Source organism: Cheilinus undulatus, linkage group 16, assembly GCF_018320785.1.
Source record: "Cheilinus undulatus linkage group 16, ASM1832078v1, whole genome shotgun sequence".
NCBI lineage: Eukaryota > Metazoa > Chordata > Actinopteri > Labriformes > Labridae > Cheilinus > Cheilinus undulatus.
This window is the reverse complement of record NC_054880.1, coordinates 20,146,507-20,161,240: the sequence shown is the minus strand read 5'-3', so window position 1 is coordinate 20,161,240 and position 14,734 is coordinate 20,146,507. Positions and strand designations below refer to the sequence as shown.

Below are 14,734 nucleotides of genomic sequence, written 5' to 3'. Positions count from 1 at the left end.
GCATGGAGATGTTGACGTGCCTTTACCAAAATGTGCTGTAAAGGCAATGAAGCATTAATGGTGATTAAAGAAATCAGTGCACTAATTGTGGACCTTGATTAATCAAAAATTGCACTGCTACCAAAGCATGGCACATTTTGTGTGAGGTCTTTACAAGTAAATGTCGAGCTTATGATAAAATATACATCAGACAACACATTTACTAAACCAAAGACAAGAGACTCTGCCAAGTTTTATTTGGCCCTTGGCTTCATGTGGACTATGCCGGTAAATGAAAAGAGCCAGATCTCTCCTTTTGCCATATCCTGCCATTGGGAGATCAAGACAAAATACAAATCAAAGCCAGGGATTGAAAGTAAGCTAAGAATGGCAGTCTCAACTTGGAAGTTGCGCGTTGAGGTTGCTATTCTGTACTTTTTGTTGATGTTTGAGATAAATTCCAACAATACAGGGATAAGTTAGCAAAGACTACCTGCTTAGCATATATCAGTATATGTTTCTGTATGCACAGAGATGAGTTTGAGGGTTTGAAAATATTTTCATCTGCCTAATGAGGTTTACAGTAGATGCAGTATAATACAAAGGCTTCTTATTGGCCTCTCAGGACAATTTTCCATGGACTCCATTACATTAAAAAATGTACTTCTACTTCATCTTCTTCTTTTTCTTCCTTTTACCAAGTCCAACATTACTTAAGTAAATGCTTATATTTTACTAACTTGTTTACAGTTTCAATTAGAAAAGCACTCGGAGAGCGCAGACCTCTGCCATTAGCCCTATCTCCCAATAGTAACAAATCATTTAAAAAATTCCTGGATCCAGACGGTGATCCGGATCACTCCCAAAATCTAATCAGTTCTTCCTTATGCCATTTCTGACATTTCCTGAAAATTTAATCAAAATTGGTCCATGACTTTTTGAGTTATGTTGCTAACAAACTAACAAACAAACAAACTAACAAACCCTGCCGATCACATAACCTTCTTGGCGGAAATAAAAAAAAACAAACTTTTATTTGGTTCAATTTACCCACTGTTACAATTATGACAAAAGCTATTTGTCTATTTTTTCTACAATGGATTGTCGATACATACAATTGTGTGCATACGTTTTAGGCATGTACAGTGCAAGGGAGTCACTGCTGGGCCCAATGGGCCACAACCTGGGGCTGAAGGAGGGGCAGAGTCAAGCTTGGTAGCCATTTGTCTGGGGGCAATTTTACCCCGAAGACCACCGGCTTTTTTTGGGCCCTTGGGAGATTCACCCACAACATGACTGGGGGCTTGTGTCAACCCTATTACCCAACTGGATGGTACCCATGCTCATAAATTTTACATTAATAAGACTGTATGGTTAAGGTATTGTATCCATATCAGTCAGTCTAAGATTTGTCATCCTACTAATAGACTTTGGTGTCTGATGACAGTCTGCTCTCCTCTAGTTAGTCAGATGGCGCTGTTTTAATAAGGTTTAAATGGTATGTAATTTTTTTTCACCCCTCATTTAACAATCAGCATCTTCCTGTCATCTCAACACCTACGATCAGCCTGACAGCTCTGATTTCTAAAGTATTGTTTTAAGCTCTGGTTCAGAAAAGTCTTCCTCCCCCTGTCTTGTCTCTGTTTCAAAGCTGCCTGTTAGAGGGTTTTATTTTATTGCATTTCCTCTTGTAGCTTCAGGACTTTGAGGCTGCTCTGAAACAGCGAGATGGGATCATCACTCAGCTCACATCCAACCTACAACAAGCTCGAGAAGAGAAAGACGAGATCATGAAAGAATTCCTGGAACTGACGGAGCAAAGCCAGAAACTACAAATTCAGTTTCAGCAGGTGGGTAGTCAAGCCTTAACAAGTGTTCTGATCTCATGTTAGCTATTTTTTTCCTGCAGTACAGGCTTTTACACTCTTACTAATTGGTTTCACTTCTTGCTATTCATGCATTCAATTAGAAATTAATTTGTGTTTGGAATAAAAATCACAGCTGCAGGCGGGTGAGACGCTAAGGAATACCAGCCATAGCAGCACAGCTGCAGATCTCCTGCAGGCCCGGCAGCAGCTCGTTCAGTACCAACAGCAGCTGGAGGAGATGAACACGGAGGTCAAGAAGCAGCGGGACAGAAGCAGTGAGCAGCAAGAGTGCATCGGTAAACTTCAGCACGAAGTCACGGAGATGGAGATGGTAAGAAGTAGCATGGTGTGATCTTACAGATAACAATAAGTGATATTCTGTATATTACAATGGCTGCAGGGTATTTTAGCATTATTCTTGTCTAAGGTTGCTTTTTCTTTGCAGGCGGGCAGAAGATCAGAAGAATCCCTCACTCAAAGGATAAATGAAAAGGACGCTCTTATTTCGGAACAAAAAGAAGTTATTTTGAGTCTGGAGCAGTCCTTGGCAGAGTTTCGAACAGTGGAGGAGTCTTTTGCACAAAAGTTGGAGGAAAAGGATCAGCTTATTTCAAAGCAAATAGCAATAATCAAAGAACACGAGCTGTCACTGACCCAGCTAAGAGAGGAGCTCACTCATGTGGGAAGGACTGTGGATGAGAGTATAAGACACCAGTCTAATGAGAAAGATCTGATCATTGCAGAGAAAGAAAGAATCATTTCAGAATGTGACTGCTCTCTTAATCAACTCAAGGTTGAGCTGGATACTTCAGCACAACAGCTGCTTGACCTCCAACAGCGAATGTCTGCAAAAGAATCAGAGCTTGAAAGATGCATGGATGAGCTGAAAGGTACTAATTCTGACTTGCAAAACTGTAGAAGTGAAATAGAGAGTGTTAAATTAGAATTAGACAAAGAGCGGACAGAGTTTGAAAGCTGTAAGGCGGAACTTGCAGCTTCCAGGCAGAAAGAACGAATGTCCTCTAATGAAATCAAGCAGCTCATGGGTACAGTAGAAGACCTGCAGAAGCGTTGTCACAGGGGCAGCCTGTCTGAGAGCGACTCCATCCAAAAAATGCAGGAAGAGACGAAAAGGAAGCTGGACCTTCTCAGGGCAGAGCTGGATGAGATGTATGGCCAGCAAATAGTCCAGATGAAGCAGGAGCTTAATCTGCGGCATGCGGCAGAAAAGGAGAAAATGACTGAGCAGCATCGCACTGAGTTGGAGCTCTTAAGAGCGCAGCAGCTGTCTCAAACTTCTGTATATAGTGCTGCTGAGGCAGAAACTCTCAATGCAAAGATTAAAGAGCTTCAAGAGACATTAGTGCAATCCAAAACGATGCATGATAAAACCTTACAGGAGCTTAGCCAAGTCGCCCAAGAGAAGCTCAACCTGCAGGCCAAGGTTGAGGACCTTCTTTGTGATCTTCGTTCTGCTAAAGACAAAGTGGAGCAGGTCTCCCACAGTCTTATCTCTCAGGAAAGCCAACAAGATGAACTGCAGCGCCTCCAGGAGACTATTGACAATCTGAAACATGAGCTCTGGGACGCTCAGGAAGCGGCGTCAGAGGCAGAACTAAAACACGAGTCTGAAATAACCAACTACAAGATTAAACTGGAGATGCTAGAGAGGGAGAAGGACGCAGTACTGGACCGCATGGCTGAGTCGCAGGAGGCAGAGCTGGAACGCTTGAGGACGCAGCTTCTGTTCAGCCACGAGGAAGAGCTCACCAATCTGAGGGAGGAATTGCAAAGGGAGAATTTCCAGAACACGGAAAATCTTGTTAATGAAGCTGCTATCAAACATGAGAAGGAGATGGAAGACCTGCGCATTGGTTATAATGAAAAGCTGCATTTGTTACAAAAGGAGAAGACAAGTTTCGCCATGGAGCGAGATGAGCTTTTGCACCAGATAAACGGGCTGAAAGAGGATCTAAAGCTTGCCTTGCAGAGCTCCAAAGCTGATGAGCTTGTCCAGCAGCTTCAGGAGCTTCAGGTAGAACTTGAAGAATTGAGAAAGGGAGGAGAAGATCGAGCCCGAAAGGAAAAAGAAATTCAGATGTTACTGAAAAAGAAAGAAGAGCTTGAAAACAACACAAAAGAAAAAGAACAAAGTTGGGAGTTGAAAAAGCAGACATTGCTGGAGTCTAACAACATTTTAAAAGAAGAGCTTGACTCAAAAATTACAAAGATTGACACACTTACTGCTGAGATCAGTCAAATGCAGCAACAAGTGACTGAGCTCAGTCAGGAAATCGAAAAACAAAGGACTACTTTCTCATTTGCCGAAAAAAATTTCGAGGTGAACTATCAGGAGCTGAAGGACGAGTACAAGTGTCTCATTGAGGTGAAGACGCAGCTAGAAGAGAGGATGCTGAAGCAGACACTGGAGTTCGAAATGAAAATTGCGAGCTACCATTCACAGATACAGGAGCTGGAGGAGAGCAGTAAAGGAATCAAAATGGGGGACACAAATTCAGACAGCTTTGAGCAAGCTGTGATTGAAAAGGATAGTACTGAGTTAATGGAGAAGCTTAATGTTACTCTGAGTGAGAAGGAGAGCTTGGAAGTGAGGCTTTCCGAAGTTACAGAAAAACTGATGTTTACAGAGAGAAAAGTGAAGCAACTGGAGGAAGAGCAGATAAAAATGAGAGAAGAAGAGGCAGAGGTCATTGCCCAAAATGAAAGCCTGAAGAGTGAGCTTGTAAAGGAGAAAAAGATTAAGAGGGAGCAGACGAGGGGGAAGGATGCTCAGAGAAAGTTCCAGCAAGAAGAGCAAGCTGTTGAGCCGGTTTTCTCTTATGAGGATCATCGCCTTCAGATTCAATCTTTCCAAGAGGAGATAAAGACTCTTCAGTCGCTCTTACAGGCGGCAGAATCAGAGAGAGACAGCATCCGAAAGAGCCTGGAGCTCCAGAGGCTTTCGGAGACTCCATCTCCAGCAGCAGCAGCAACAGCAGCAGCAGTAGCAGCAACAGCTGAGTCCACAGGGGAGGGACCTGTTGAAGGACGATCCTCCCCGCAAAAGTCTGCCGCTTCAGGGTCAAACCGGCGCAGGAGACGGCAGAGGTCGAAGCAGGAGCGCAAAGTGGGCAGCGCTCTTTCAGACTGCAGAGAAGAAACACAAAGGGAGGAGGAGGCAGCGGAGGAAGAGAGAGCTACAAGTGCTGCAGAGCCAGAGATGCAGCCTCAGATGCAGAGCCAGGTTATGTCATGCTCACCGGAGAGGGCCGGTAAGGAGGACTCCACAGACAGGCACCAGGGAGACGCAGGCAGAGACCACATCAACAAACAGGTAGGTAATCACGTACATCTGCTGCACTACACAGTCAGACTGAAATATTTGTTTGACTGAGTGATTGAAGGGGCTTTAAAACTGTGCCTTTAGACATAAAGCATAGTTCAAATTTCTGCATGTGTTATCTACAGTAAAAGCTCATGTTTTATACTGTTAACAGCTACATCAAGAATTCATGGATTGTACTTGCAGCTGCAAATGAAAAGAAGTGACTGAGGCACAGTGCAAGTGAGGCATTTCTGCTCTGACATGTTTTCCTCTGGTGACGAACGGTCATGATTGCAAATTGCCTCAGTGTCTGAGGACTTTCTCTCAAAGGTAGCATTGAGCAGTACAGGAAGGCTGTTATGTTGAAAAATAGCTGTGTATTTTTAAGTTAGTGCAGCCTGGTGTACATTCAAGACCCCATCAATGTTCTGCTTTTTTCTACCTGTATCAAAGAAGATCTGTACAATATTTATCACTAGCTTTCATGTGATGCTGCTCGTCTTCAAGCTGAATTTAATGTTGATTTTTCTTTTTCATAACAAGAAAACATTCAGCTGGACTCATCTGACAGCATGTTATTGTGTAAAAATGTATACTTTTGCTTTCTATACATACTGTAGGGAGTGAATGAAGGTTCTAAGACCAGAAGCCATTTTACCCCGGTCACATCTCCGTCTGTCACTTCAACCTGTGTCTCGGTAACAAATGGCAAAAGATTCTTAAGATGTCGGCACTTTTATGTTATGTTTATTTTTATTGTATGAAGAAAGCACAATACATAATAACAAAGACGGCACAAATGACAAAGAGAGAAGAAAAGCAGACTAAACAATAGTGAAACTTTTTCCTTTATTTTTACAGACAAAACTAAATAATTGCAAACACAGATGAGTCAATACTGGGTCACAAAACAGAAATTCATAAGTCAGAGCAGCTACAACCTGATGCATTGCTCTCCAGTGTTCAGTCTACCTTTAAAGTGATATTAAGTAGTGGTTCTCTACTGGTCCAACCTCAGGACCTCCCACTACTTCCTTAAAAACAAATTGCAACTCAAATTTCTTAAATTTTCCAATCACAACCAAATGTTTTTGATGATAATAATAGGGCAGTTTGGAGGTGAGATGGAAAAAAACATGTAAGAGCAAAGGGATGTAGACATGTCCTTTGCATTAAAAGTTCATCATAGACTTCTTGCTGCAGATTTCTTCAAGGCACACATCTGCAGCTTACTTGAAAATACTTTGCGACCCACTTTTGGGTCCCAACCCACCAGTTAATAACCACTGATTTAAAGAGACCAGCTCACCCAGACACAAATACCCCTGCAGCAGATTACAAGGTGCAGAAGCGGCACAGCTTAGGATGGATAGCATAAGTAAGGGGGTTTTCACATCTCTAGTTCAGTTGATCTGGTCCAAATCAAGGACCAGTTCGTTACATTGTTGCATTTGATGTCAAGTTTGGTCCATGTTCATATGGAGTTATTTACAAGTGGACTAAAACCTGTAATATGTGAGGAAAAAATGGTCTCTGATTGGTCAATTTCTTATACACCTATACTACACCTATTTCATATATCAACTGCATGGATATATTTCACATTCACCAGGGAAATCTCCCATAGAAAGTGTTTGGGAAGGTCAGGACTTAAAAAAAAGCCCATCTCAGACCAGCAGAAGAGAAGCAGAAGCAGACCAGGAGAAGAGAGAAAATTTATTTTTCATCAGAAAAAGCTTTCACCGAGGCTGTTTCCTGTTGTTTTAATAAAGAAATGTGTCCAGTTTCTGACAAATCTACCACTGTGGCTATGTCAACATTAATCACTCCACTAGCAGCCATTGTATACAACCACTCACAGCACAACTAACCACCACCCTGTAACAATTGAAGCAGGTTGGCAGAAGAGCAAAAACACATTTTCCATCATGAAAAGCTTTAAGTGTTGTTTTTATTCTTTGTTTCATACAGAAATGTGGTCCAGTTCTAATAAAAGAACTTTTCTGTTACTACATCCAGGCTAACCTCTGCACTGGCGGAAGCCATAGCAATCAGCTAGAACAACTAAAACCCACCCATAGCTACTTCCTCGTTTTCCTCAAATGACACATGATGTGGATTGGAGCTTTTCAAGATCGATTTGCCTGATGACAGACATGGAGTCTGGCAATTTATTTGCTTTGCACAGTAAATACTGGAATACAACTTTGACACTTTGAGCTAAAATAAATACATTTGAGTCACAAATAAATCCTAAATAAATATAGGAGCGAACTTTGTTGAATACTTTGTATTGAAACAATCTTAATCAACGTGATAACGTTACCAAATTTCATAGCCGCATGTATAAAACTCCAGTGATACATCAATTAATGAAATGTTTATAGCCTTCCTCAAAAACAGAGACATCTGACCCTCTGGAAAGTTAAGAGCCATGACAGGTGGACACCTGCCCCACAGACAGTCTATGCATGCGGCTGTCATTGTGTGTGTCAAAGGGGCAGAAAGGCAGATCAGATCATGTTATTTCTCCAACAGTAAAACAATAAATATAAATCCAGGTAAAAGTTGTGTTGGAAATGATTGATGCCTTTTACATTTTTAATATTTCTCCAAGACTGATGAGAGGAAGAAAAAAAAAACTCTTGCAGGATTGTTCCTAAAGCTCCTTCTTTTTTTGTGGCAACGGTAGCTGATTTAATCCAAAATACCTCAATGTTTATTGAGTTAGGCTGGGTTGATGTCGGATTGTTTGCATCATAAAAAAAACTTTTTCAAGTGGTCTCGATCTGGTTCTTTGGTCCGCACCAGAGTCTGGCGATCAGCTTTCACACCAGTACAAATGAGCCGAACTACTGCCTACAAACAAACTCAAGTTTGTTTCAATTGAACCAAACAGGTTAGGTGTGAAAACACCCTAAGTCTTGTGAACGGGTTTTAGTGTGAAGGCTGTCGTGTTCAGTGCTTTTGAATGAAATTACAAAAGCAGACAGAGAGAACAAATATGTATTAGGGCCCTGAGAATTATATACGTCAATGCTTCAAGGTACAAAAATTCAAGATTTAGAGTCTGACGGCTTTGAGAAGACTTACGCATTGGGAATGTTGTTAACAATTCGGTTCTAAGTGTAAATGGCAGTGGTACTGAGATTGAGCCCTGTGTTACACAATTTTTTACTTGGAGATATCTTGTGATAAAGCCTTCAAGCTTTAAATGATAAGAAATGACCGAGGGATCAAGAGGAATTTTCTGGGTATTAAAGTGTAAAACAAACAAAAAACTGTTAAAAATGTATCTTTAAAAGAGGATGGACTCAATGATGGGATTGAGGACTGGGATGCAGGGATGTTTTTCTGCCATTTCTTCCATGTTTCCCTTTTTTTGTGTCACCTCCTGAGTTGGAAAGAAAGCCCAACAAAAATTTAGTAATGTGCTTTGATTAAGGTCCAAAGTATTTCAGAAAGTCCAAAAATATTAAGGTGAAATTTTGTTGGTAGAATGATATAAAAATGGTATATTTTATGTTCTGCACCTTTATTCTTGACTGTTTGAAGGAACATTTTAATCAGGTATTTTTTATGATGTTCTGTGAAGCAAACCGACTTCTAAAAAAGCAGTAACAGTAGCTTAAAAAACAACATCCAAAAACTTAGATCTTGTCTTTGTCAGTCACTGTCATATTTTTCTGCATTTGTATGAGGGGACGATGCAAATATATGCATTATGTTTCCTCTTCTGTTCTCTCTCTTTAGGTTAAAAGACATGGAAGTGGCCAGCCTGCTAGAAGTCAGGATGCAGAAGAAGAGGGAGAGACGAACAAGCATGTAAATGTCACTTAAGCTCACTTCCTGCCATTTTGTTTCTCAGTGTCTATAGTCTGTTAGATATCGTTCATTTAGAGGTCAATAAACAGGCTATTGTACAGCTGAGAGATGAGATCTAATGTAAGAATAACTGTATTTTCTTAACCTAAACATTTCTCACTTGTTCTCACATGTTAAATGCACCATAAACCCTAGAAGATTATGATTTTGTGCATGTTGTGAACTTACGACATCCAAAGATTGCTTTATTAGACTGGCTGGTCTGAAAAAAAAGGTTCACTTGAGAAAAAAAAATCTACTGAGCTCTCCTGCAGTAAGGAACCACTTGCAGAAAAATCACACTCCATGCATGTGATATTAACAGCAGTATCAACCAAATATTGGATGACTAGTGCAAATTTAATAGCTGCAAAAAAAATTATAGCACAGCAGAGTTGGACTTCTTAACAACAAAAAAGAGGGGATGTTTGACAGCAAGTCAACTTTTATAGAAAACCTTCCTAAAGCAATAAAGCCCATGATGTCACAGTATTGGTTGCAATGCAGAACAATCCAAAGCAGTGCCCAAGGCAGCTGTCAAAATAAGAGAAAACCAGTGAAATTGCAGAAATTGCTGTAGCAAAATGCACCTATGAAATATTAAAAATCACTCTTTTAAGAACTCAGTATATTTACATTTTAACCTTAGTTTAACTGGAAAAATCAACTTATCTGCAAACAGCACTTCATTTCAACCAGCTGGACATGTTTTCTGCTTGTTCCTTTATTTAAGAAGTGGATGGCAGAGAGGCCTTTCTGCAGTGGTCATGGTTGTTTTGGATGCTGTACGAAAGCTTTGTACAGGAAAAATGCCTCGATGTTTGGGAACGTACTTGTGGATCTGCTCTCACTGTTTGATTGTGTGCAGCCAAAATATCAGGCATGTTGGACAACTCAAAAATCAGGTCAGAATCTGCTTGAAAGCATGCAGTCTACCTGGCTAAAGATAACAACCCCCCTCTGGTTGTTAAACAATTCGCATCCTGATATCATGCATCTCTAATTACAAGTGATTTCATTAACGTCTATACATTTTCCTTGGTATGTAAAAAACGTGCTAAATTTTCATTGCCATTTAAAATGAGTCTGCTTAAAGAGTTTTTACAGACGTATGTACTGTCCTTATTATTAGAGGACTCAGTCTTTCAACCTAATCTGCTTTATTTACACAGCACATTTCTGTAATGTAACAGAAGAACTAAAACAAACAGATCATGCATCAGATATAAATTTCAAAGGGAATTCATTTTCATTCTAAAATGATTACATTTTTCTTGTAAGTACATGTGTAGTAGCTGCTCAACATTACACACAGCTGCTGTCTGTCTGTTTAGCACCAAGCCTTTAATGTCTGTGTGTTTTAAGCAGCAACATCTGAGCGGCTCCATGTTTAAAGACTCTCTTCACCACCCTGTTAGACCTATTGTGGATGGGTAGATTGTGTCATAACAAAGCCTTTTAAATGCAGCCTAATTAAAATGTAGAGAGTGCTCTCAACAAGCATCCGACATCAAAGGTAACACAACAGCAGTTTTAAAATTGTGTGTAACCCTAAAGAACGCATGCTAATGCATAATGCATCATTAGAGAGAGAGGCCTCACTGCCGCCCCTTTGTTCCCATTTACAGAAGTGATAATAGCAGAGCTCTCATCCTGAACACAGATGGTCCATGCTCCTGCTCTGCTGTTAAAACAGGATAGGTGGAATTATGTTATTTAATCATTTATCTCCTGAGATTAGCAGATGGATGTACCATGATGCAAAATTTAATTTCTGAAGTATTATGAGTGATTCCTTTATTAGGTTGATTACCACTTCTCCAAAATTATTATTTGTTGTTCTCTTGTCTTTGACATTTTAAGAAATAAAAAAAAATAATCCTTGATGCAAAATCAGATTATAAATGTGAAAAAGCACCCTAGACACTGTGGTTTATGCCGACTGTTTTAATATGATGATGTTTTTGTCCTGTGTTTAGGGTGAGTGCAGGCTGCAGATGGAGGCCCAGCGCATCAGCCTCTCTCAGATCCATGCCGCCCAGCTGGAGCTGTTGCAGGAGGAGACGGACGCCCTCACAAACTCTCTACAGCTGAAACTGAAAGACCAGAGAGACAGGGGTGAGTAGATTTCAGGTCTTCTGTGTTGAATGCAATTTTGATTTTGTAAAAGATGTTACTCTGATATCCTTTTCCTCATGACAGAGCTCTGTTTTCATTATTTTTACATCTCAGTTATTTCTGTTTATCTGCTTACTTTTTCCAGATGAGCCAAAAATCAAATGCCACAACATGTTGCAAGCTGTGTCAGAAGAATGCAGTGAGATTATTCAGGTGATATGTTATAGAGAAACGGTTCTGTTATGTGAAGTTCTCTGAATGAATGCGTTAATACATATGTTGTCCCAATTTCTCTCTTTTTTTCAGTGTTTTCAAAGGATTTTTGGTCAAGATTTTTTGGAGAGTGTTGGGATTCAGCCATCTTCCTCATTGGACAGACCAGAAACTAGTGAATCCACCTCTGTTTTACTGGATGCTCGAGGTAATTTGATCAAAGAAAAATTTAACCATTGTTACGGTTAGTTTAACATGCATTGGGGCTAGTGACAGATATTGCTTAACTATCATACTGTTCGTTAAAAAAGGAAAATTAATTGTATTCATGTCAGATATTCTCATTAATATAGTGGCATTACTTTATTCAAATGTATAAATAAAAGTAAATTTCTTTTTTCTAGAGCTCTACAGAGATCTTCAGCAGGTACGGGAGAGGATAGAGCAGGAACATCTTCGACTGTCACAGCTCCAGACCCTGTTGAGGGCTGATGGAAACAAGGTAAAATCCTGAAGAAGTGTTAAAAAATGTTTTGCTCAAATACCAAATCGGTGCAGGCTTTGGTTGTATTGTCATAACTCATGAAAGAAGGTTGTTTATATTAAACTATATTTTGAAGAGAGTGCATGTTTAAAGTCTTTTCAAAAGGTTTACTTCTCTAATTATTTCTCAAACTGCCCTCACCACTTTTTACACATAGTTTTAGTCTTTTACTATTCAGAGAAACGGTGTTTTTAAAAAGTATTCTACCCATTGGATGTTTAACTCATTAATAACTTTATAAATCTAAATATAAATATAATTTGGCTTTTTTTGACACAAAAATGAGACAACAAAACCTCTTTAATGTCAAAGTGAAAACAGATTTCTACAAAGTAGTATCAGTTAAATAAAAATATGTAATGTAAAATAAGTGACTGCATAAATATTCATCCACTTTAAAGTGACTGATCTAATTCAACAGGGTTCCATTCAGTTGGTGCTGGCAGTCTCACAATTAGTGAAATGGGGATCACTTGAGTTCAGTGAATGTGTCTTAAGGGATTGTAGTGTAAAGACACCTGTATCTGGAAGGTTCAGTCACTGGTTAATCACTATTCCTGGCTACCATTACACCATGAAGACAAAAGAACACTTCAAGGATTTCAGAGCAAAGGTTATTGAAAAGTGTAAGTCACGGGATGGATAAAAAAATATTCCAAGGCACTTAACATCCCGCAGAGTTCAGTTAAATTTATCATTAAGAAATTGGAGGAATATAGCACATGTGTAAATCTGACTTGTGATCCTCACAAACTGAGTGACTGTGCAAGAAGGAGACTAGTGAGAGAAACCACCAAGACACTTATGAATACTCTGGAGGACTTAAAAGCCTCAGCAGCTGAGATGTGAGAGACTCTGCATACAACAACTGTTGGTTGGGTTCTTCACCAGTCAAAGCTTTATGGGAGCATGGCAAAGAGAAAGCTACTGTTGAAGGTAACTCAAATTAAGTGTCGACTAGAGTTCACCCAAAATTGTGTGGGAGACTCCATGGTCAAGTGGAAGAAAGTTCTTTGGTTTGACGAGAACAAAATTATGCTTTTTGGTCATCAGACAAGAGGCTATGCTTGGCAGACACCAAACTCTGCACATCACCACAAATAGACTATTTCCATTGTGAAGCACAGTGGTGGCAGCATCATACTGTGGAGATGCTTCTTGGCAGCCGACCCTGGAAGGCTTGTAAGGGTAGAGGGGAAAATGAGTGCAGAAAAATATAGGAATATCGTAGTGGACAATCTTATTCAGTCTGCAAGAGAACTAAGGCTTGGGAGATTTATTTTCTAGTAAGACAGTGACCCAAAGTATACAATGAAATCTACACAGAAATGATTCAAAGACAACAAGGTGAATGTTCTGGAGTGGCCGAGTCAAAGCCCAGACCTCAGTCCAGTGCAGAATTTGTGGCCAGACTTGAAAAGGGCTGGTTCATGCCTGATCCCTGTGCAACCTGACAGAGCTTGAGCAGTTTTGCAAAAAAGAATGGACTACAATTGCAGTGTCCAGATGTCAAAGCCTGGTTGAGAACTATCTACACAGATTAAATGCTGTGATTGCAGACAAAGGTTCATCTACTAAATACTGACTTGAAGGTAGTGAATATTTATGCAGTCATTTATTTTACATAAAATGTGTTTTTGAAAAGCCACCTTGTTTGAATGCATTTGACTCCCTTTTTATATTTCTCTGGCAAAAATTTCTGACTGTTAACCTTATAATTAAAAATCTTGAAAAATAGTGCAACTGTTAGTGCCCTGATAACTACTATATTCAAATCAAACATAACTAGATGGAAGAACAGAGGAAAATAGAGTAAACAAGCTGCTGTTTGAGAGCTTTGCCATCCTTAAGCTTTTTCCTCTGGCCCTTTAGTTTTACCATGCTGTAAAGTAATGGGTAATGACTCAAAAAGTTTTTCTCTACATAATGCATTGCACAAAGGAAATGAAAGGGAAGCATTAAAGCTGCAGAAGTTTAAAGGCATTTTGGATTTTACACACAACTTTTTGATCAGCACAGAGAAACAAATGAATGTTTAGTGATTTTTTTTAATGTCATCGTGTCATGTTTGCAAGGATTTTGTGGAGCATGCACTATATGTTGTTTATATACTGTATATGAGAAAAAAAAATCAGAAACACTGTCAAAAACCTGCTTTTCTTCCAGATGACAGAGCTGCAGATGGCTTTTGATGAACTAAAGAGCAGCAGCGAGAGTGAGATCTCTCACCTGCGTGTGCAAGTATCCAGCTTAAACTCTTCTAGCAAAGGTGAATGAAATGCAAACAGGTCAAGCACAGATCCAAGCAAATAAATCACATATAAAGGAAAAAATCACTGAATCACATTGCTCTAGTGTATTTTTTTTCTTGTTTGGCAATAATTTAGAGATTGAGGTCAATATTAAGCCTGAAAAAAACTGTGTCATGTCACACATCTGCCTCTCAGTTTGAGCTTCAGCAAATGCGTGTGTTTGTGTAGTAAGAGTTTATGTGTTGTCATACAGAATAGGTCAACCCCCTTGGAAGTTAAGCAAATCTATTCCTTGCAAAGTTGTAGAAATCTAGCAAATCTCAAATTTTTAAAGCTATCTTTTTGGGGCTTTTTTAAGCCATTATTTGAGAGACAAGATATGAATACTCAGAGATTGAGGAGAGAGCATGTTTTTGATGATTTGTCCTTGGCTCTCAGTTCAGTTCTTGCTCCTGTTATTATAATTTTCTATCCAATATGAACACTGAAGTTTAATTGAGTTGATTCTGCTCTGTAACCCGCCCCAGTAAAGAAAACTAAATTGCACACATCACCTCCTCTTTCTCTATTT

The 14,734-nt window shown here is 39.6% G+C and overlaps 1 protein-coding gene across 4 annotated transcripts in view; it reads left to right on the top strand.

The window, feature by feature from the left end:
• The window catches only part of akap9 (A kinase (PRKA) anchor protein 9), a 98,072-nt gene that overhangs the window by 23,075 nt on the left and 60,263 nt on the right, over nucleotides 1-14,734 (top strand). For all 4 annotated transcript variants that reach the window (XM_041807918.1, XM_041807917.1, XM_041807919.1 and 1 more), the window contains 9 exons: nucleotides 1,674-1,829; nucleotides 1,981-2,178; nucleotides 2,293-5,181; nucleotides 8,926-8,997; nucleotides 11,016-11,154; nucleotides 11,300-11,367; nucleotides 11,461-11,575; nucleotides 11,772-11,869; nucleotides 14,078-14,180. In XM_041807918.1, the coding sequence (XP_041663852.1) occupies nucleotides 1,674-1,829; nucleotides 1,981-2,178; nucleotides 2,293-5,181; nucleotides 8,926-8,997; nucleotides 11,016-11,154; nucleotides 11,300-11,367; nucleotides 11,461-11,575; nucleotides 11,772-11,869; nucleotides 14,078-14,180 (3,838 nt within the window). The remainder of the gene's footprint in view (nucleotides 1-1,673; nucleotides 1,830-1,980; nucleotides 2,179-2,292; nucleotides 5,182-8,925; nucleotides 8,998-11,015; nucleotides 11,155-11,299; nucleotides 11,368-11,460; nucleotides 11,576-11,771; nucleotides 11,870-14,077; nucleotides 14,181-14,734) is intronic.